Genomic DNA, 23,273 nt, shown 5'->3' with positions numbered 1-23,273 from the left:
TTCTTCTTAAATGTTTTTGTATATTTCTCTGAAAACGGTTCTATAACTTATGAGAAAGTTTGATATTTTTTTATTTTAAAAATTTGATCTTATTTACGACAGTCACGGTATACATAACATAAATATTATTATCAAAACTCCTCACAGCCGTTTTCAAAAAGTAGTTTTTGTTGTATTGATTATACCTAATGGCAGTTACCGTTATGAACCATACAAAGTTTTAAGCAAAACCTTTCAATATTTTGGTCTGTAGCACGCAGTAAATACTATATCAAAGACAGAACTAAGAGACCCACTTTTTTCGTATCCTATATCACCATCATGTTTGATTTTTATTTCAAGTTCGATTTTTTTTTACAAATCCTTGACTTTGCCTTAGGTATTGTAGGTATTTATGTATGTAGATCACAAGTAAAAATTTGCCAGCCCAAACACATACAAATCTACATTATTTGTATACGAGTAAAGCTGTCATAAAGTTATTCAATATTAGGTTAGGTATTCTTGATAATTTGTGAATCAGTTTTTGGCTGTACTTCCCAACTTTATCATTGTCATTTAAAAATAGAATCCTATCAACAAAATTTGCCAAGTTAAGAGTTCCCATAAGCGTTGTTTTAAAAATTTTAAAACAATTGCGCATTAACTTAAACATATTTAAAGTAATAGAGAAACAGTAGTTCAAGACAATAAGCTATTAAAGCTCGAATAGAGCGAATCTAAAACAACAAAGATTGAATAACTTGGTTCTTCTATTGATTATTTATTTTCATAGCAGGTAGTTATATAGCGCTAAGATTTTAAAACACAAAACTACGAACATAAAGCTCAATTTCTTATTCTTATCTTTCCCGCAATCAAAATTTTTGAAAATTATTTCCATCATTATGGCAACTTTGGCCATATAATTAAGTGTCATATAAAACAGCTTAAACACATTGAAAACTTCAACTATTCTCATTCTTCAATTTGAAAGATGCAGTTCGGTCTTAAAGTGATTTTGTTAATCAGTGCAATAGTAGTTGTTTTCGCACGAAATGACGTCTTGGTCGAAACTAAATTGGGTAAAATCCGAGGTTCGATATTGAGAACGGTTCATAATAATGAAATAAAAAGTTTTCGCGGAATTCGATATGCGCAAGCACCAGTCGGTGATAAACGATTTAAAGCTCCTGTGAGTGTTGCAGCATGGGGTCGAAATATATTGGATGCTACCAAAGATGGATTTCAGTGTCCTCAACCATTCATTGAACATGATCTTATGTCTGAAGATTGTTTATGTTTAAACGTCTACACTCGCAATTTGAGGGGGAATAAGCCTGTTATCGTGTACATTCATGGTGGTAGTAATTATCTTGGAAGCAGCAATAGTGAAAGTGATGTTGGACCAGATTTTCTTATGGACCAAGACATTGTTTTGGTGAGCATTAATTATAGGCTTGGAGCTTTAGGCTTTCTTAGCACAAAGACTGCGGAAGCCCCTGGAAACTATGGATTTCTTGATCAAGTAATGGCTTTAGAATGGGTTCAGAATCATATTTCAAGTTTTGGAGGAAATCCACAATCGGTGACAATTGCTGGTCAAAGTTCGGGTGGAACGGCTGTCACTTTACTTTTGGCTTCTCCACTTTCTAGAGGACTTTTCCATAAAGCTATTACTATGAGTGGATCTTACACAAATCACTATCATTTGGATAGCTTAAAGTGGACAAGAAAAATTGCATCAGAATTAGCTTGCCCGCTATACAATCCCAAAGATATTATAAATTGTTTGAGGAATGTAACTTGGGAAAAGTTAATTGGGGTAAATGGAACTTTTGAAGCATATGGATTCAGCGATGAAGAATGGAACTATGAAGTAGATGGCCATTTTCTTCTTGACACACCAACAAATTTGTTTGCTAAAGGGAATTTCCACAGAGTTCCTATTATGGCCGGAATAACAAAAGATGAACTAACATATTTTTTCAACAGTAATTAGAATGTGCTTTTTATTACTTGATTTTAAACAAAACTTGTTTCACTATTTTAGAACAGGAAAATAATACTGGACTTTTAAATGACATAAGCATAAATTTCGATAAATATGCCCCTCAACTTTTTATCTTTGATCGAATTGACAATGCAGTCGATACAAGTAATAGAATCAAGAAATTTTATTTGAAGGACAAAAAAATCCAGGATCAACCATTTAATAATTTTGCTGTGATATTTTCGGATGCTATTATTAATCATGGTGTTCATAGGCTAGTTGAACTAGCTCGAAAATATGTCGATGTATACTATTATCGTTTTGATTATCTTGGAAGATTTAGTTTAATTTTAGATGACAATGACAAGCCAAGAGGTTGGTAGACTTTTTAAGAAGAATATTAAAAATTTTAACCCCATTCCTTATACTTCAGGTGTTGGTCATGCGGATGATTTGCAGTATATACTTGGTACAAAATGGTTTGAAAAGAAAATTGACTCTCGTGATTCTGAAATATTTATGGTTGATAGAATAACAAGGTGGTGGGCTAGTTTCGCTAAAACAGGGTAAGTTTTACGGATTAGAAAAACCTTTCATCAATAATAAATTCTTCTATTAGCGTTCCTTGTGATGAATCTAGAGTTAAATGGTTGCCCTCAAATGAGGACAATGTCTATACAATGTACAATGATAAAGATATTAAATTGGGTGCTGAACCGTTTTCGGATAGATATCGCTTTTGGGATGAGTTGTTTCCGTTAAAGAAATAGAATTAATCTGAAATATATGTAGGTATGTTGGGAATAGTTTTTTTTTTTTTTATTAAATCAAATAAAAAAAAAATAATAAAAACACAAAAGTGAAACATGCTTTATTTAACCACTACATTTTTTTAAACAACATGTCTTTCTCACTACAAATATTACAGTAACAACGTTAAAGCACATTTATTTTATATTTTTTTAAATTTTTTCTTGAACTTTGTTTTGAAAATTTGTATAGGTAGGTAAATGTTAAAAATAAAAAAAAAAAATTTGAATAAAATCATTTGAACTTTTAACTCAAATTCAATGTACATAATTATAAGTCAAATCTAGGGGTGATTGGAACCGGATGCTGTTCGAGGATATCAACCAAGTATCTTTGGGTACTTAAAGTAACTAATTCCGTACGTGTTGTGAAATAGATCGCTCCTGTCTCATTTGAGAAAATAACCACAAGTAATAATAGGACTTTTATGTAAAATAAACAGGATTTGCGTTAAAGTTGAGCAGGAGTGTATATTTTTTAAGTCCAAAAATTTTTTGTTGAAAATTTTTTTTATGGTAAAGAGCAATATATATAATCATAGTTATATGTATAGAATACTTGAATTTCATTTATTTTAATGTTTTTCATTCTGGGGGTGACACCATAATTGCCGCCTCGCCCTCGGGTGCCACCCATGCAATAGCTACGCCACTGCCTACACGTTCTATACAAGATGGCCTGGGAAATATTATCCAAAATCATCTGTACCAGAATGTCCAACCACACGGTAAATACCATATAGAAGGATATAGAAGATTCCAATATCAATAAAGGAAGATCTTTTTGATATCTGAAAACTTTTTTACAATTTAATTTTATTACGTTTTAACCAAGAAAGTGGGTAAGATTTAACAGTTTTAGATAACCGAGTCGACTCGTGTAATTTTAACCCAGGTTAGTTTGCAGGTGCTATATTAGCAAACTCAATTTGTTAATTTTACACGAGTTTTACCTTGTTTTTAAGCGATAATTTTTCTTCGTGCAATTTTATTTTTTATCTAAAAGTAACGCACTTCAGCTCCTTTTTTTTATGCACACGTTTTTTGCTTAAATCCTTTGTTTTGTGAAAAGTTTCTTCCAAATTTCATCTGCCTAGCTTTTATTTTCAAAAAGTAAATGACTATTCCTAAAAATAAGAAAAGCATTTAGGATATACCGGTTTTATTAAATCGGATGTTTAAAATATTTCCAAGTCATGTATAATAATAGTAAAACCAAAAATATTCAATCCAGAAAACCTCTTTTAGTATTAGGACATAGGTTAATAAAAAAGATTTTAATTGTTGAAGGAATGGATTGAATTTTAAATTGGAAAGAAATATCTCAAAATTGATTGCATATGGATTACTAAAAACAATAAATAGTTTAGGTTGTCTCAGAAAGTGTAACAGTTATCGATTATTTAAAGAGTGATTGTTTGAAACTTCGGCTAGATTCAACCAGTTAAATTGATTTTTACTTAAAACTTCAAATAATATTATGACCTTTAAGTAGTCTCCAAACTACTTGATCTGCATAAAGGTTAAAATAATAACATCCACACCTGTTTATATATCCTTTATTTCACCGCTTAGAATCCCAACAAAAAAAACTACTATTATATCAGTATTTAACTCGCAACAACGTGCATTTCCTCAATTAATTTGGCTGACCAAACCTCCATTATTTGCATTCGGCTATCGCACCAAACAATACGAATCAATGCCAAACTATACAATTCACAGCGCCAATCTAATTACCTTCCAATCCCTGGCACAGAAATTGAACCAAAACGAACCGAACTGAACCGAACCAAACAGCAGAACAGATAGAGAGAGTGCAAATACAATGTGGGCCTGTCATCTGCACACAACACTCTCCCAATCCCAAAACCCAATCCCTGTTTCTGATGTGAGTTCTCACAAGCTTTAGCTTCCTCTCTCTCTCTAATCCCAATATAGATATACCATCATCGTCACCACCACCGGAAATATAATGTATATTCACTTTATGCATATAAACCAGAATACCAGAACCAACTCGACTCGACTATACTATCGTGATCCTGGGCTCCTGCAAAATGCGTGCAGTTAATTACAAAACTGTCATCTGCAAAACTAGCGCTGATTTTGATGGCGGTTCTCTGTTTTGCCTAACTCTATGTGTAATACACCTATACCATTCTATGTGTATCTGCTATCAAAAGTCCTACAATTTGTTTACAAGAATGTGAATACTATATACAATTTGTTTTTGTTAATTAATACGAGTAGATGTGCGGTGTGCGCACCTTTGGGATAATGGATTGTTTTGGCTCCATTTCTCCGTTTATACCTACTAAATAGGTAGTAACACACCCGCAGGTGCTCAGTCTCCCATCATCAGAAGCAAAGTAAACAATCGCTCAGTGATTATAATTTCTAAAAATAAAATACTCTGCAAGATTTTAAACATGCAAATTCAATTAAAAATTTAAATTTCATCGCTCGCTTGGTGAAACCCTTTTTTTTTTGTTTTTTGTTTTTATCTATGTCGATTTCAACGACACAAAGGGGGGTTCGGCGTTGGGCGCCATATCGCCATTCGACTGGTGGTATATTGGTTTGATTGGGCGTTCGTAATTAGCAAGCGAAATGCTTTCGCATTCCAATAGAGATTAGTTTACGAATCCAATTGCCGGCCACAAATGGCGTTTGCACAAGTGCAACAATTCCCAGTGTGCTCGAATGAGCAAGCAATTTCCTAAAAGCAACAAAAATCGTGCCACAAAAATACGAACGAGCAAAAATGAAAAAAAAAAAAAAAAAAAAATTGAATATAGTAGTTAACAAATAGACGAAGGATAAAAGCGCATTCACACGCAATCCTTATTGTTAAACGAGCAACGAGTGTGCGGCACTTCCCACAGGCTGGCAACGATGATGATGTTTGAGAGGGTGGAGTGGAATGGCGCGGACTACACGACGACGACGAATAAACTGGCGTTCGGACAGATAGACAGGAGTGCTACTGCTTTCCCTCTGGATCTGGAATCGGTGAGATATGGTATTTCTTGCGGATACAGATGGGATTACCAGCATCAGGCCAGACACAGGGGAATGTGCCTGGCATTGGAGCAATTGGCAGTGGCGTGTGTCAATAGCTGGCCGCGAGATATAGAGCATATATACATGAGAGAAGAGGGTTGGTTGTGTGGTATGGATGTGGAGTGGTTTGTTCGGTCCAACTTTGCAAAGCGCAAATGAATGGGCAATAAAGAAGCGGCTTTGTATTTATTTACAAATCAAAAGGCGCATATAGGGTGGTGGCATTTAGTATCAATTGGACGTATCTATAGGGATTTGTAGATTGCAGCAGTAAAAGTCCTCCTGCGGATGGTTTAAAATGCTATGAATTTAGCAATTCATTCGATTAATAGAAGGATTGGAGGGATTAGCTAGAAAAATTTTAGTAATAGTTGACCGCGTTGGCGGAGTTTGAGTGGGTGATGCAAATTGATGGTTATTTTTTTTGTTTTATTTCACTGCCAAAACAAATTGTTCAGCTGTTGTAAAATTTCAAGAGACCATTAGGAGAATGTAAGAAATAAGGCTTATACAAATGACACTTTACAAAAGTTGGCCTCTACAGAATGTGGCTATTAAGGGTCTAATGTTTCCTACAAAAAACGAATGTTCGTCCTCACAAGTTAGTTCTAAACTCTTCACTTAGAAGGCAATCACAATTCTGTCACCATCAGTTTTCGCCTTTAACAGGAGGCTGTACTTGAACACTGTTCATGATCTCTCTGGGGACCAAATTTATTGAGAATTTTTTCTTTTTTGAACGGCTATTTTATTTACCGGTAGAGTTCCTAGTACCTTATCCACCTCCATGGCAATTTTAACAGTCAATATTTTTTATAAGCTTTGATGCGGTCAGCTGACTACTGTTCACTATTGAAAGTCTTGGAAAGAATATTTCTTCAGTGTCCTTAATCAATAATAGAAGAAAAAGGGATAATACTTGAACGGGAGCCGTACAAAATCCCCAAAAAAATATCACCATGGGAAAAAATCTCCAAAAAATATAATCCAACTCGCCAGTATCTCCAAGAAAAAATCTCCATGGACAAAATCTCCAAAGAAACAATTTTTTTTGCCAAAATCTCCACGAAATCTCCAAATCCCCCCTGTCCAGTTTCTACTACTAACGCCGCTGTTGCTCTTGCGGCATAGACAAGACATTCTTTTACCGTTATGACATGATAATGATTGTGGTTTTGAAGAACAAATTATGAATGCACTTGAAGTTTGTCAAAATTATTAATAAATGGAAGTGTATGTTGATTTACATAACAAAAGTTACTATGGATATGATTATTGTATGAAGATAAAATAAAAATATAAAAATAAAAAAACAAAACAAAAAAAAACAAATTATTATTATTGTCCAAAACAAATATGTTCAAGTAGTGAATCATGCGATTAAATCGCGCGATTTGATCGCATAATTCACTACTTGAAAATGTTTTTTTTGAGATTTTGGCTTTAAGATTTTTGCTAAAGGGATTTTTTCTTTGGATATTTTGCTGCTGAAGATTTCAGTTTGGATTTTGGGTTTGCGGATTTTAGTTTGGAGATTATGTCTTGGGGAAAACGTCACCAACCCTACCTGAACATATTTTCATGCTCAGAATCATAGTGTCGTTGAGAAAGCTTTTGAAGAAAAAGAAAATTTTTTTTAGAAGGTCTTTTTTTTATGTGCTTCAAGCTTTTGACAAAGTTTGACATGAAGGTCTCAACAGAGGCGTACACACCATTGGTCAATTTTTCAATAGTCAGATAAACCTCAGTTAGAGCTTATTAATAGGAATAAAAGTTTTTTTTTATATTGACATTTATTCCTCTGATAGTCTAACTGACGATTGAAAAATTAGGGCTAAGTGTTGTCCGAAATAATTTTTCAACTAGATGAAGACTTCACCAAAACCTTTTAAATTGTCAAATATTGTTCCGGGAATCAGAAATTTTACACAATGTCGTAGTAAGCATAAGTCCCTGACCCAATCTAGCTAAAAATCTGTTTAAAATTTTAAAGAAATCGGAAAAACAGTAAAAAAAAAAAACAAGTCTAAAAGTTATTAGCTTTGAGCTCTCTATTAAACTGAAATACAACCGAATTTTCAAATTGTTTCTTCACAGATTGACAGATCCTATCTCGAAGCATTGTTAAAAGTGGTAAAAATTAATTCTAGTACAAAAAATATATCGAAACAAAAGCCTTATTCCAAAACGAGCAGAATTGGACAAGTCCGAACACCCTTTTGATACTCTCCATTTTTGTACAATGGAGCATTTTTTTAAATTTTAATCAGGAAAACTAATGGTGGCATGATATAGAAAAATAGTAAATTATTTAAAACGATTTAGTTTATGTAAACAGCACTAAGTTTTAAACAACTTTTTCAAAAAAGGCAAAACATTTGGCCACTTTTGCTCGTCACTGTATATATTTAATCGTATAGATTTAAATTTTCGACTTTTCTTTCAAGCTATGTTCGATATACAATAAAGTTAAATATTAATTTAAAGGTATACTCAACACATCAAGCTCTCTTATCGAAAATGCTTGCATTCGGTATTGATGAATCTCTTCTTCGTTGGATTAGAAATTACCTTTCGAACCGTTCAATTCAAGTCGTTTTGGATGGATTCAAGTCTGAAACCCATAATATAAACGCTGGTGTGCCCCAGGGCTCCGTTTTGTCTCCGACTCTCTTTCTCATTTTCATTAATGATTTGCTCTCTGAAACTTCTAATCCATTAAATTGTTTCGCAGATGATAGTACCCTCAGCTTTTCATATTCGTTTGTAGATTCACACCCATGTCCTTCGGATGTGGAACTCCAACGCCAAAATATGATAAGCTCATTAAATTCTGATCTCGAATGCATTGTCCAATGGGGAATAAGAAACCGCGTAGAATTTAATGCTTCTAAAACACAATGCTGCTTACTATCTTTAAAACGAAACCTTCCCCCTTTGCCACTATCCATGAGTGGTACTTGCATCGAGGAAACTGATCAGCTTTCGATTCTAGGTATGTCCATTACAAACCACCTTTTGTGGAATGAGCACATATTCGATGTAGCCAAAAACTCTGCGAAATGCTTAGGTTTCCTCCGAAGATGTAAGAAATATTTCACCCCTTCTGATCTGGCTATAATCTATAAAGCATATATTCGTCAAAAGCTCGAGTATAATTCCCATATCTGGGCAGGTGCTCCTAAGACCCACTTGAGTTATTTGGATAGAATTCAAAACAGAGCTTTTAAAATGATAGGTGATAGGTCCATTACTGATACAATCCCACCTCTTGAGCACCGCCGGAATGTATCATGCCTGTCCTTATTTTATAGGTACTTTTTTAAAAAATGTTCTAATGAAATAGCTAGCTGCATTCCTCCTTTTAAACAGTTCAACCGTAATACTCGTACTTCAAGGAATGCCCATCAGTTTACACTTGAGCCCAACTTCGGACGTACCGTCAAATACTTTCTTTCTTTCTTTAGTCGTACTACTAGAATGTGGAATGCATTACCCGCCTCTGTTTTTAATGTTCAGAACTTTAAAACCAATGTGCATCGGTATCTCCTTTTACATCCCTTCCTCTTTTCCTAAAGCTCGTACTGTGCGTATATATACATATTAAGGGCAACCAAAACCCCTTTAGTGCGCGCTCATTATAAAAAAAAAAATAAACACAAATCTACTTCTTTTAAGCTTTACAGAAAAAACAGTATCATCTATAAGGCCTTATATGTATAAGCAAAATTTTTAGTTGGGAAGTGGAATATGGAAGCTTTGTAGTTAAAACCTAGATTTCTAAAACTATTTTTTAGTGTTAGTAAAAACACGTAAGATTAAAAAAAAAATTTTCGGAGTCATAATGCGTTGAAGGCGAATAATTTTAATTTAAAATAATTTTTCCAAGCAAAATACTTCCTTCAAAAACTTTGAAAAAATAAACACTCATTAAAAAACAAAGATAAATACCAGAGATTTTTCCTTATTTTCCCTAACTATTAGGCAATGTTGAATCAACGGCAATCACAATAAATTTACCTTTGCGTTTTTCCACAAAATGCATTATATTTGCAAAATAAAAATTGTTTTATGTGTACAAAACAACCTCTTCCACAAGTAATGCTTTGGAATTACATTTGCATAGGTACCACTAAACTTATGGCTTATTTAAAAAAATATTAAAAAAGAAAAAAACATTTTAGAAATATGATACAATTTTGTTGTTTCTTTCTGTAATTATTATTTCTTACATTCCGATTAAGCTATCTAAATGACTGCACCTCTTAATGAGTTATGACATTTTGTATATACAAATTATGTTCGTCCTATTTCTACATTATAATCAACATCAAAGCAAAAGCGACTAAAACCATAATGATATAACATCCGTGTTTGATTTTAGCTCATAAAACTCTGAAAAATCGGGTCAAATGTGCAAAAGAAGAATATTGCACTTGTAAGTTTGCATATAATTTTCTTCTACAAAACGTTTACCACAGCTAAAGGTGCTCTTCCCTCGTTTTCTCCCTAATTAAATCTATTTAAAGCATAATTTTTACATAACGCAAACCGAAAATTAAAATTATCTTTCCACTGATGTTTCACGCCCTTAAAGAAGTCTGCATTGGCCCGTCGCACAGTGGTTCCCTTCTATGGAGTAAGTGGAAAAAACCTATAAAAACCGAACGGGTGGACTAATTTGATTGAAATTTGGTATATAAATTAAATGAAACGAGTTCTCATCGTGGTTAAAAAATTGTGTGTCGTGCTTTAAAATTACTCATTTTTTTTAAATTTGTATTGATTAATATATATTTATTCTTTTTATTTTCTTTTTTTGTTCTTTTTTTTTCTTAAAAATGTAAATGTCTCTTACACTTTAAGGCAAATTAAAACTGAATACAGAGAAGGTTTTTCAGAAAGCAAAAAATTAAAAAGTTTCATAAGTATTATAGCACCTTAAATTTATACTTACTAAACTAGCCCAAAAAATTAAGGGAACAAAAAAAAAATTGTGATTTTTTAGTGATTTTCGATAGATAGTATAAAAATGATCGTATCATGACAAAACTAAAAGCATTGAAAGCAACATTCCTCTATTTTCAAACTAAATATTTTATTTCTAATGGTAAAATAGCTAAATCTTTGGAATTATTCAAATACCAAAATTTTCCAAATTTTTTTTTGTTTTTACTTTTCTCTAAAAAAAAGCGAAAAAATGATTTTTATTTTTAGAACTATTTGGCCTCAAGATTCTTTTTGTTTCAAACTTCTACGATTTACGATTTAGATTGCAATATCAGTCATCACACCAAAAACCATACTTTTGACTTTGACTATCAATATCTCAACAACGGATCTTTTTAAAGAGAATTTAAGGATACATTTGAAAATTTCATTTAATTCTCTACAAATAAATTAAGTTTAATTTGTTAAAAAAATGTTTTCTTGCATTTTAGAAAAGCTATCAAAAAAGGCCTTTATATGGGTTTTTAGAAAATGTGCCGCTGTTTTATAACTATGGGTGATTACGAGCAAAATCAAATTCTTTTGAGTTTATTTGAACATTTTATTATTAAACACCGTTTAAATTTTAGATAAACCAAAGAAAATTACAATTTTTCAAAAAAAAGTTAAATTTTGAAAAAAAAAATTCATATCGTTTTTGGATATTTTTCCTTTTTGGGAAAATTTTTGATTTTTCTTTATTTTTTGGCTTATCAGTGATGACTACATAGACCTCTTATAATGTAAAAAAATTTATTTTATCAAAAAAGCCGTTAAATTAGAAACGATAATACCGATTTCAAGTGCTGTTTGAGTGACACGCATTGCTACACTCAAGAAGCTCTTACGGGAGAATGGGTCAAAATGGGTCATTCGTTTTAACACCATAAATAGTATATATCATAAGCTTTAAATTAATACTAAAATGAACGTGGAGCATCGTGGAGCTTTTTTTTATAGGCTGACAAAGAGTAAAAACTACTCGCTCTAGAGGTGTCTTTATATAATATTCTGGTTTTTCTGATTCAAAAGCAAATTCAACAAACGGTAAATGTAGACTTAAGGACAAATATACCATTAACAACACTACATACTTTTTTTTTTTTAAAAAAAGCTCTGTTCTTTAAAAAGAAATCGTCAAAAGTTGCAGAAAAAAAGAACGAAATTTCGAAAATCTTAAAGAATCTAGTTTGAGCTAAGTATACTCGGGACCAGGGCTATGTAAAAAATTAAAATTGATTGCATTCTGTATTTAAATATATTGTTAATCGAAAAACCAAATCAAAAAAATTGAGAAAATTGTTTCACTTTTTTGGGTTTTTTCCATTAGGGAACCACTGTGCGTCGTCGTCGTCAGTCGGCTAGCCATTGCACATGAATTTCTATTTTTAAACAAAGTCCTCCAACTCAATATTTTGTGTCCATTTAAAAATTTTTTTTTGCATTTTCGATGTGGCTATCCAAAATGGATTATCTCTCCTTAAACTCCTCATTCGATCAATTCTTAATGAATAGGAACTTAACATGCATGAGGCCACTTAATATCCATAAGATACCATATCCCATCATCCATAAGACCCATACATGTCATGTCAAAAGGCAACTTCTTCAAGAATCGACCGAAGAAAGCAATTCAAAATGCAAAATGCAAAAAAAAAAAAAAACGAAAACAAAAACAAAAAGCCTACAATATGAAAAATAATTTTTAACTTCCAATCATGGTTACCAAATGAGCACACATTCGGGTTATATTTTGAAAACATGGTAATTAATCTATATATACTCGTAATTGGAAAATAGAATATTGGTTTGTTTCAATGTAATGTGAGCACTAAAATCGAGTAAACATCAACTTTTTTAATGAATTAATGAGCGAATTTCTACATGACAGCATATAATAAGTAAGTTATAAAATAATTTTTAAATAATTCTTTTATAATTTGATTTAGTGATGTCATTCAAATAATTTGTAATTTAAAATATGGTGTATGGCGTATGAGTAATTTTTTTTTCCTTACGTTACAAAAAATTCACCCAAAATTTTTATAGTAGCAGATATAGCAACATAATTTCTTTTGGATTGAGGAAATTATTATTTAAAGGAAGCTGTGCCGTGGCGTCAGCCACTTTGAAGCTGTAAAATTAACTACAGCTTCAAATTGTGGAAGTGTTCGCCAATGGAGCAATGTACTAAATGACAATAAATAGGTAGTGTTGATTAGAGCTGTAGCAAATCGTATGTATTCGTTACTAAAATGCGGGTATTCACTTCAGTAACGAGTAACGAAACGTTACTTTCTAAACAGTATCGTTACTCGTATGTTTCGTTACTGGGTACTGAAGTAACGAAACATACGAAACGTACGAGATACGAAACATACGAGTAACGACGCGATTCCAGTTTCAATATTAAATCCGATGTAAGAGATACGAAATGAAGTGATACACTCAATTTGTCGCATTTCGCATCTCGTGTCGGTATCGTAACCATAGTCAGAATGCTAACTGCAGATAATTATCTGGAGTTTACTTTTGTCTCGATTAAAACAGTAGTGCCAAAGTTTAATAATCATTGTGTTATCGATAAATACAGAAATATCAAAAGAGACGTTTTTGTATTTTCTCTATTTGGCCGAAATATGTATATCCACGACGCAACCAATCTCTTTATGGCCTTATTGTTAATGGTATTGATATTTAGCTTAAGAATGTACAAAAGATTTTTGATTTTTCAAAAAATTAGTTTATTTTCGGTGCAAAATTTTTAACACAAAAAAAAGCAGAGAAAACTAGGTTTGAAAATCACTCTCAATAGAAAAAATAAATGAAAAATTGTTCGACATGGTTGTATTGAAGTGTTAATATTTCGAGATCTGCGCATTGCACTTTTGAAATAAAGGTCTCTAAAGAATTGTGATAAGATTACTGAAAGAATATAAACAAAAAATTACCAAAGTTTTGTCTAAAAATTTGGAAAAAAAATCAAAAAAGTTTCCACGTTTGATTAAAAAAAAAACGAAAAAAATTCAATATAGCTACCTTTAAACTCTTATTACATGAGAATGCCGCAACTAATTTTAATGTTTATGACCTTAAAATGTAGCTTAGATTATAGAAATTGTTTTTGGTTTTTTTCAAAAAAAAAAATTTTTACACCCTTATACCAATGTACCTACGAAACATACTTAAAATACCAAACATACGAAACGTATCAAATACATGAAAATATACGAAATGTACGAAACACACGAAGCATGCGAAAGTAACGATAGTAACGAAACATGCGAAACACACGAAACATACGAAATATGCGAAAAATGCGAAACATACGAAAGTAACGAATAACGATATTATTGATGCGGGTACTAGTATCAAAAGTAACGTATACATGCGGGTACTCATTTTGTCGTTACTTTTACAGCCCTAGTGTTGATTATAAAAAATACTTAAGATTGAACTATAAAGTTTATATTTATTTTTGTATTGTCATCTTAAATTATTATTCAGAGCAAAATATATTTTTTCATTTTTTTTTTCATAAGAAAAACATAAGAAATAATTTGAAATGGGTTATATATAAATATTATAGTCATCTTTTTCTCTACCAGCTGAACTATTGACAGAAGCCATACAATTTCTTGTACAACAAAGAATTTTTAGAATTTATTTTTGTAAATCGTTAGAGCCGTTTCTTAAAAAAATTGTGTCATATATAAAATTTCAAACATTAAAGAAAAGAAAATGCACGACTGGGGTCGCACGTACTTGCTCTTGTAGTTCAAAGTATCGTTATCTTAAATAGCTATTGGAAATTTAAGATTTTCTTTAGTGTCGAGAAAAAAAAAAATCAAAAAAAAAAAAAATTGCAAATTAAAAAAATTTAAATTAAAATTTTTTTTCAAAAACTTAAAAAAAATTATTTTCAAAAACTTTTTTAAATTTTTTTTTTTTATTTTGACACTTCAAAATTATGTCTCTAAATTTTGAATAAAATTAACTCATGCTTTGATGAACTTATATGAACTTAAAAAATATGTTAATTTTTGAAAAACGGCAACGACATATTTCCGTTCTCCGCATTTTTTGAGAAAAACTAAAAACGCAGTTTTGTAAGAATCAATGGGAGTATTACCTACACCAAATTTAATCAAAATCGTTAGAGCCGTTTTCGAGAAAATTGCAATACCTCGAAAACTTTATATGGGAGATATGCGTTTAAAAGGAGATATTAAAAAAAATAAAAAAACGGGTCTAGAGAATTACGTAAAAATCATGTGTACCAAGTTTCAAGGAAATCCGTCCATCCGTTTAGGCCCTAGCTCGATGTACAGATGGACGCAACAGGAAAAAGAAAATATTAATTGACACATAAAAACGAAATGTCATAAAAAATTGTTCTGCCCATTTGCAAAAAGAAAATAATTTTTCAAAAAAAAAAAAAATTAATTTCAAATATTTAAAATAATTTTGTTTATAAATTGTATATTGGTCCAAAAAATATTTTTTTTTTTATTTGAAAAATATAGATTTATTTTCCACAGTGCATGTATTTTTTCTAATCAAAACCGTTTTTCAGAAAAACAAAAAATTTCCATTTTGCATGGCAAAAGATGTATATTTAAATATTATTAGGTATTTGTAATGGGTCAGGGTAACTAGAAATATATTATATGTAAGAACGACCAACCACTTTTTTGTTTCAAGTGAAAAAAATTTATGAAGTGAACATGGACGTATTCCATTTTCAAATAACCGGTTAAAATATGGATATGTTTCTTTAACAGCTGTTACAAAATCGTTATGTATCCAAAAATAAATTCTATATTTTTTTTTCAAAATTAAGCTATTTCGAACCATATTTTTTGAAAAAAAAAAACAAAAAAAAAATAATAAAAATAAAACTTTCAATATTAAAAATTGCTAAAGTAATTTTGAATAGTATTTTAAAAAGTTTTTCTAAAAAGGTTTCTTTCAAAAGGTTTCGATTGGATAAATTTATCAACGGGTTTCTGAGCGGATGCCGAGTTTCGTTCAGAAAAAAAAAATCGGTGTAAGTTCACCAATAATTTCTCCAATTTTTTGGACAACCGTCTGGCGCGACAACAATTTGGATTGTACCTCAAGGCTAGTTTTTAATGACCGATATCTCGTAAAAAACCCAATTTTAAGTTTATTTTAAAATTATCGTTAAAGTTCTATTAAAATTCAAAAATTCTAGTCATTATATCACAATTTCAGATGAGAACATATTAACTTTTTCAAAGTTTTAAGAGTGTGATTTTAGATAAGTCTGAGTTTCTTTTTAAAATTTAAAAAAAATTAACTTTATAAGCAAGAACGTTCAATCCAGTCAAGTATTGAACTTGGCTTATCTATTCAATAAAAATCAGTTTTAAAATAAAATATTTTTTTTAAGAAACCTATTTAAATACACAAATGTGGTAACCATTTTTGCCGCTTACAAAGTAAAAAAGTTTAAAAAAGAAACAAAAAATTAAAAAAGAAAAACCAGAACAAACCAAGAAAAAGGCCTTAAAATTAAGAACCAATGTGGTGGACTATGGAGGTTGATGGGGACGAAGTCGGAGAGTCTTTCACAAAGAAGAACCAAAAGAAGAGGAAGTCATTGCATGTCGACTTCACTAGTACTTAACGTAGTAAATGCAATGTATCTTCTGCTTCATACATACAAACACATAGATTAAAGCTATGTACAGATATAGATTGATGTACTGCCGAGTATTTAAGTATGTCCCGTACTTGCTTTCGACCCAACCCAACTTTGTTGAATGTGTAGTATTAGCTAGCGCCCCCTATATCTTCTTTTTTGCTTCTAACTGGCTGGTTGCTTCTTGTCTTGACTTCAAGCTGCTGCTGTTGCTGACTTTTCACTCGATCCGCAATAAGTTTCATCATTCCAGAAAGTGACGAGCTGCAGTTCGGTCGACTGTTCTCCTTGGTTAACCGTGATTTCGTTTAAAATCTTTTTTAATTTTTGTGCAATTTTTTTTTTATTTTGTTAGTTAAAGATACTCTCTATAAACTCCAGAGACACCGAAGAACCCCCAAGAGCGAGCGCACAGAACAATACTATATCGTCGATTGAGTATATTTTCCTTTGGGTCTTAGAAAATTATTTTCAGTATCTATATTTTTTTTGTTTTTATCATCATCATCGGTGCCTTGGAGGAGCCTCAGTCTTAGAACTCCTCTCAGTCAGTAACTGATCGTGCTTCGAAGTTGTCGCAATTTCTTCTCTGCTCTGCTTTTATTGAGCTCTCGATCCAAGGAAACATTATCTAGAATTGCGGTTTCGATTTTCTTGTTGAAATTATTATTCGTGCAGTTGTTCAATTATTGAAATTTGCGTGTTTTTAAATAAATATTTTTTTTCTTAATTAAAAAAAATAAACTTTATACAAAAAAATGAGGGAAATCGTTCACTTGCAAGCCGGTCAGTGTGGCAATCAAATCGGCGCTAAGGTAAGTTATTTTTTTGTATTTAGATACAATTGTTCTGTTCTTTGTGACTTATTTTTTAATAATTTTGTGCTAAAGTAAGCGAATATTTTGTGTAACAATAATGATTACCTAAACAGAAATTGATATTTTTTATCTAAGCAAATTTAGATAACATGCAAAACAAAAGTGAGGATGATCGCTTTTTGTATCTGTATTTTATTTCAAAAAGATATGAGTCGACCGCGGATACAATTTGAATGGTTTTTTTAGAGGTTGTGGTTTTTGTAAATTTAAGTGAGATGAAACAAAGATAATAATCTTTTTTAATGTCGATTTTTTATGAGTTGATAATGGGGTAGATGGCAAAGTATTGTTTATGTATATTCAAGATAAATAGAAAAATTACCTAAATGAATATCTGAAGCAATTATAAAATGGGGTTCTGTATTTTTGTTTAGAAAGCCTATTGGGATTATTTTTTTTTTGTTGGATTTTATAATTGGAGTAGTGATGGGTAAGTGATCAATTTAAGAAGATTTCTTAAGTGACTCAGATCGGATGATGGTTAATTTCGTCTTTTGAAAAGAAAATCTAATTGAGTTTAATTTAAAATAAAAAGAACAAATTTAATAATTGAAATTTATGTCTTAGAAACGTAATTCTTTTGAGGAGTGTAGAATAATAAAGCCGACAGTTGGAATTATTTAATGTTCTTAAAGAGTTTTAGATACATATTGAAAAAAAAAACTTTATAAAGTTATATAGTTTTGAAAAAACAAAAAAAAAATTAAAACTAATATTGCTAACCAGAATTTTGGCTTGAAATTCAGGGCAAACTACCGCTCTATAAGTTAGTCCAATAAGTTAGTCTCCAATAATTTCAGTTTTATGTTAATTGCTTTTAAGGAAATATTCTTTCATTTTAAAGTCTAATCAGAGTGGAAATTTTCTGATTAGTTTTAATCATTACAAATGCGGTTACTTTTTTTAATTCAAAGATTTTCTTAAAATTTCTACCAAAAAAGTATTAGAAATTTTAAATATCTAATGCAATTGGATTGTCTTTGATAATGTAGGTATTTTTGTAAAAATAAATCGCAAAAAAAAGGAACAGATTAAACAAATAAAGCTGAATAAACTAAAAACAAAAAATAGAACATGTTCTTCTCTTGATATTCTCTCTGATTGCACAATAACCGTAGATCAAATAAATTTTATGTTCAAATAACTCAAAATAAGAAGCTAAAGGCTAATGAACGATTCAAGGTATTAAAGAAAGTCGCAAATAAATTAAACTATTCGTTTTACGCCTTTTAAAGTTTTTTGGCTTATCGTTAACTTTGTATCACATAGTAATTTCCTCATATTTTCATCCGATACCGGTAGCTGGTCTGCATTTGCTGTTTTAAATATAGGCATAATTATTTAATAATTTCTTAACTAATAGGTACCTACAATTTTGGATAATTTCATAAACATTTAACAATTTCATAAATTTTGAATGATATTTTTTGTATGGAACAAACTTCATTTTAGGATGTAAAAGTCTGATAAATATTTAAAAGGGCCTTATGAAATTGGCCATTGGACTAGTATTATTGCAAAATTAAAACCATATTCGAATATATTTCTTATACACATTCAGGAAATATGCATTTAAGCCTTCAATGGGAAAAGTTGAATTTCTTAAGAAGCTATTACATATTTTTTCCGCTGTAATTTTTCACCTGCCTTACCTATGGTAATTGGAGTAATTCATATTTCCCTTGAGAGTTTCTACAATTAAATAATAATTACAAAACCTACCATGGTGTATAAGCTGACAAAAATAACATTGTTTGAGCGAGTGAAAACACCTTCTTCAGTACTTTAGTCATAATCACAGTTCAAATGATAATTACTAAACTTTATGTAGACTATGGAGCCAAAATTATTACATACTAGCCGACCCAGCCCTCGAAATTCGAGTGCCAATTTCTTTATTTTTTTTTTTATTTGCAACAATTTTGAACACAATAATACCAAAATAGTTTCTTTATTTTTTATAGTATTTGTTGTTGTTTTCTTACGATTAACTACACTTTTTACACAGGAATATATAATATACCTACTTTTTGATATATTTTAAGCCTGATTTAGATATTGTTGAACTACGTTTTAACTACGCTCAACTACGTAAAAAAAGTATCGAAAAAGAAAATTCAAAGTGTAATCTCTTTAAGGGCATTGTGTTTGCACCTTGCATTTCAATTCAATTCAACCTGTTTCATGTTCCATTCGTTCAAATTTTAATCCGTCAATCATTCAACCTCCACCAACTTCACTCAAATTTGTCATTCACACCATTGTATATATATTTCTATAGTACTATCATGAAGTCGAATTTAGTATTAGTTGATGTCGCCACTTTTTTGAGGTGGCGCTCAGTGTGTTTTTTTCATACAAATTCTGCTTTTTCAAGTCACCACTAGAGTTCCTAAGATCGTTTTACTTCATGATAGTACTATGGAAATATATATACAATGATTCACACCATTTTTTTTTTCATTTAGCTTGTAGGAACATGAAAACAGACCGAGTTCTTTTTGTGATTGTGTATGTGTCCTTTGACAACAATTTTAACACGTACGTCAATCTGAAATCAAAACAACTTCTGCAAAATAAAACCAGAGATTCCTTTGATCAATAATTTTGTTTATTTTCTTCGGTAATATAAATTCAATTAAATCAAAATCAATAGGAAATTGCAGATATTATTAAGATCTGAGTGAAGATGAAGTAGAAAGTTAATTAATTTGGCCGTATGCTGTCGTTTTACAGAGACAAAATATCCTGAAGACAATCACGGGAAGAAAAGCCACAGTAATTTGACTTTTTCACAATAACTATGCCAGGAAAAAATATATTTTGATCGCAAATGGTTTTTTTTTATTTATTTTATATTTTTCCGCAATAAAAAAACGATATTCAATTAGAATTTACTCTTTATTTGAAGTTGGTGTTCTCAAATTAACAATACGAAGAAAACTTTCAGCTTGACGTTTGAGAAATGTCAAATCTTCCAGGAAAATTTTAATGAATGCGTTCAGACACTTAATAATGATTAAAGATATGTTCACATTTATTAAAGGTGCGTTCAGGTGTAGATCTTCATAATAAACAGTAGTAAAAAGGTAATCCGTGGTACTATGTGGTGAGAAGCGACATTTTTTAATCAAACAAATCAATTCTTAAGGCATTACCACGACAACTGCGTCGCACAACAACGTTTTTTTTATTTTTTTTATGTTAAAACCATAACTACAATGACCTAAAAAGTGAAAAAGTGGGAAATTTACAAAATTAAATTTTTTTTTTTATTTCTTTCTAGCAATATTTGTTTTTTTTTTTTAATTTTTGGAAAAAACTACCAAACATTTTTTTTGAAACCAAAAAATAAGCTTTTTCCATCATTATTTTTTATTTTGTCGTCGTAAAAACTGTCATAAAATGAGTTTGAATCTATCTTTTGTAGTTATACTTTTAAGGCCTTGAGGCTTAACTACAATGACCTAAAAAGTGAAAAAGTGGGAAATTTACAAAAGTAAAAAAAATTTATTTCTTTTCAAGCTCCATTTGTTTTTGGAAAAAACTACAAAAATTGTTTTTCAAACCAAAAAATAAGCTTTCTGCATCATTATTTTTAATTTTTTGGTCGAAAAAACTATCACAAAATGAGTTTGAAAATGTTGACTTATTGACTTTTTGCATTAAGTGGCTTTTAACTACATTGGCTCAAAAAGTGAAAAAGTACAAAGTGACAATTTTCAAACGCATTTTTGTATGGTTCTTCGCGCTAGAAAATTAAAACAAAAAATGCGAAAACCATATTTTTTTTGTATAAAAACAATTTGTTAAAGGCATAACTACAATGGCCTAAAAAGTGAAAAAGTGGGAAATTAACAAAATTAAAAAATTTTCATTTCTTTCTAGCGCTATTTTTTTTTAGAAAAAAACTACAAAAATTGTTTTTTAAAACCAAAAAATAAGCTTTCTGCATCAATATTTTTAATTTTGTGATGGGAAAAACTGTCACAAAATGAGTTTGAAAATGTTCACTTTTTGACTTTTTGCAAAAAGTGGCCGTTGTAGTATACCTTAACTCTTTTTTACAAAATTTTCAAATTCATTTTTTGACAGTTTTTCTTACCTTAAAATCAAAAATAATGATGCAAAAAGCTTATTTTTTGCTTTAATAAACAAAAACAAATAGCGCTAGAAAGAAATAAAAAAATTTAATTTTGTAAATTTCCCTTTTTTTTCACTTTTTAGGTTATTGTAGATAAGGACCAAAAAAGACGTTTTTGTTAGTTTCCCCTGAACCTCATAAGAAAAACGCTTTGCCATGCGGCGATAAAATATTAGTGCCTTTTATGCAAAAATGTAAACGTCTAAAAGTGAAAACTTGGTAAAATGGTAAAGGAACTGTCAAAGTCAGATATTACATGAAGCCTCAAAAGGCTTGACTCTTTTTTCGAAATTTCTTTTGATAACACACCCAAAAAAAAAAAAAGTTCTGACCTGGGGTTGCGACTAAGTTTTTCATATAGTTTTTGGGTCGCTGAAACCGAATCTGGAGTCCGTTTTGCCCCATCACGTCAGGTTTTCGAGATAACCTAAAAAAATGTCACAAAAACAAAAAAATTTTTTCTCTGATCTGGATATGCGAATATGTAAATCATATAGTTTTTGGATCACTGAATCCAGATTCGAAGTCAATTTTGCCCTATCACGTCAGGTTTCTGAGATATCCTCAAAAAATGTCAAAACCAAAAAAACTAAATTTCTTATTTGGGGTTGCGTTTAAGTTTTTCATATAGTTTTTGGGTTGCTAAAACCGAATTCGAACTCTATTTTTCCGTATCATGTCAGGTTTTTGAGATATCCTCAAAAAATGTCAGATAAGAACTTTTTTTCAGTTTAGACATTTTTTGGGGATATTTCAAAAACCTGACGTGATACGCCAAAATAGACTTCGGATTCGGTTTCAGCGACCCAAAAACTATATGAAAAATTTAGTCGCAACCCCAGGTAAAAACTTTTGTTTTTTTGGTTTTGACATTTTTTTGAGGATATCCCAGAAACCTGACGTGATAGGGAGAAATTGACTTCGAATCTGGATTCAGTGATCCAAAAACTATATGATTAACATATTCGCACATCCAGATCAGAGAAACAAATTTTTTGTTTTCGTGACATTTTATGAGGTTATCTCGAAAACCTGACGTGATGGAGCAAAACGGAATTCAGCGACCCAAAAACTATATGAAAAATCTAGTCGCAATCCCAGGTCAGAACTTTAATATTTTTTTGTGTGGCTGCCCTACTAACAATTTTGCTTCTATAATGCTTTAAAGAAGCAACAATTGCATCTGTAAAGCTTTATAGAACCAAAATTGTTTGTCGGGTGTGTAATCATTCTGTGAGGCGCGTACTATTACACGATGCCTCTTGAGTCAATGACTCAAATTTGACATTTATCTTTTGAATTAAAATTTGTTGTTGTTGTATTGCACCAAGAAGCAAAAAGAAATGTGAGGGAATGTTGAAAAAAGAAAAAGTGGAAAAAGAAACGTCAAAAAAGAGTCTCGGACTCACGACCCACGACTCTCCGGTCGGATAATTTTTTCTTTCATCTTTTTTCTCTTTTGCACTCATTATGTTTAAAAAGAGTCGCGCCCTTTGTATATAAAATCTATAGTACTATCATGAAAAAAAAACAGCGCCACCAAAAAAATAAGCTAGCGAACGAACTAAAAAATATGTCAAATTTCAAACAGAAATGTATATCTCATCTCCTTACTCCCATTATTAATTCGATCTAAGCGCCCTCGCGACCACTCAGGTAACGAACAAACTAAAAAATTGCACTTCATGATAGTACCATAGATTTTATATACAAAGGTCGCGCATCTTGAGGCTTCATGTAATTGCTG

General features: G+C 30.9%; 2 protein-coding genes across 2 annotated transcripts in view; both read left to right on the top strand.

Moving 5' to 3' along the window:
- Positions 1 to 559: 559 nt before the first annotated feature.
- LOC129920122 (esterase FE4-like) lies at positions 560 to 18,378 on the top strand. Its single transcript, XM_056001334.1, has 5 exons — positions 560 to 1,973; positions 2,033 to 2,347; positions 2,406 to 2,538; positions 2,592 to 2,763; positions 18,367 to 18,378. Exons 1-4 carry the CDS (start codon positions 977 to 979, stop codon positions 2,740 to 2,742), a joined length of 1,596 nt encoding a protein of 531 aa, XP_055857309.1. The 5' UTR covers positions 560 to 976; the 3' UTR covers positions 2,743 to 2,763; positions 18,367 to 18,378.
- The window catches only part of LOC129920128 (tubulin beta-3 chain), a 22,006-nt gene continuing 15,661 nt past the window's right edge, over positions 16,929 to 23,273 (top strand). Inside the window, exon 1 of the mRNA XM_056001339.1 lies at positions 16,929 to 17,319. Within this exon, the coding sequence (XP_055857314.1) occupies positions 17,263 to 17,319 (57 nt within the window). The 5' untranslated portion in view covers positions 16,929 to 17,262. The remainder of the gene's footprint in view (positions 17,320 to 23,273) is intronic.

Source organism: Episyrphus balteatus, chromosome 4 (genome assembly GCF_945859705.1).
Source record: "Episyrphus balteatus chromosome 4, idEpiBalt1.1, whole genome shotgun sequence".
Taxonomy (NCBI): Eukaryota; Metazoa; Arthropoda; class Insecta; order Diptera; family Syrphidae; genus Episyrphus; species Episyrphus balteatus.
Note: the sequence above shows the minus strand (reverse complement) of the source record. Positions and strands in the feature narration are given on the sequence as shown.

Excerpts from the sequence above, each read along its gene's own strand:
- LOC129920122 (XM_056001334.1), top strand. The coding sequence starts at position 977 with ATGCAGTTCGGTCTTAAAGTGATTTTGTTAATCAGTGCAATAGTAGTT. Across the intron at positions 2,348-2,405 it reads TGACAATGACAAGCCAAGAG|GTGTTGGTCATGCGGATGAT; the intron begins GTTGGTAGACTT and ends CTTATACTTCAG. Across the intron at positions 2,539-2,591 it reads GCTAGTTTCGCTAAAACAGG|CGTTCCTTGTGATGAATCTA; the intron begins GTAAGTTTTACG and ends TTCTTCTATTAG.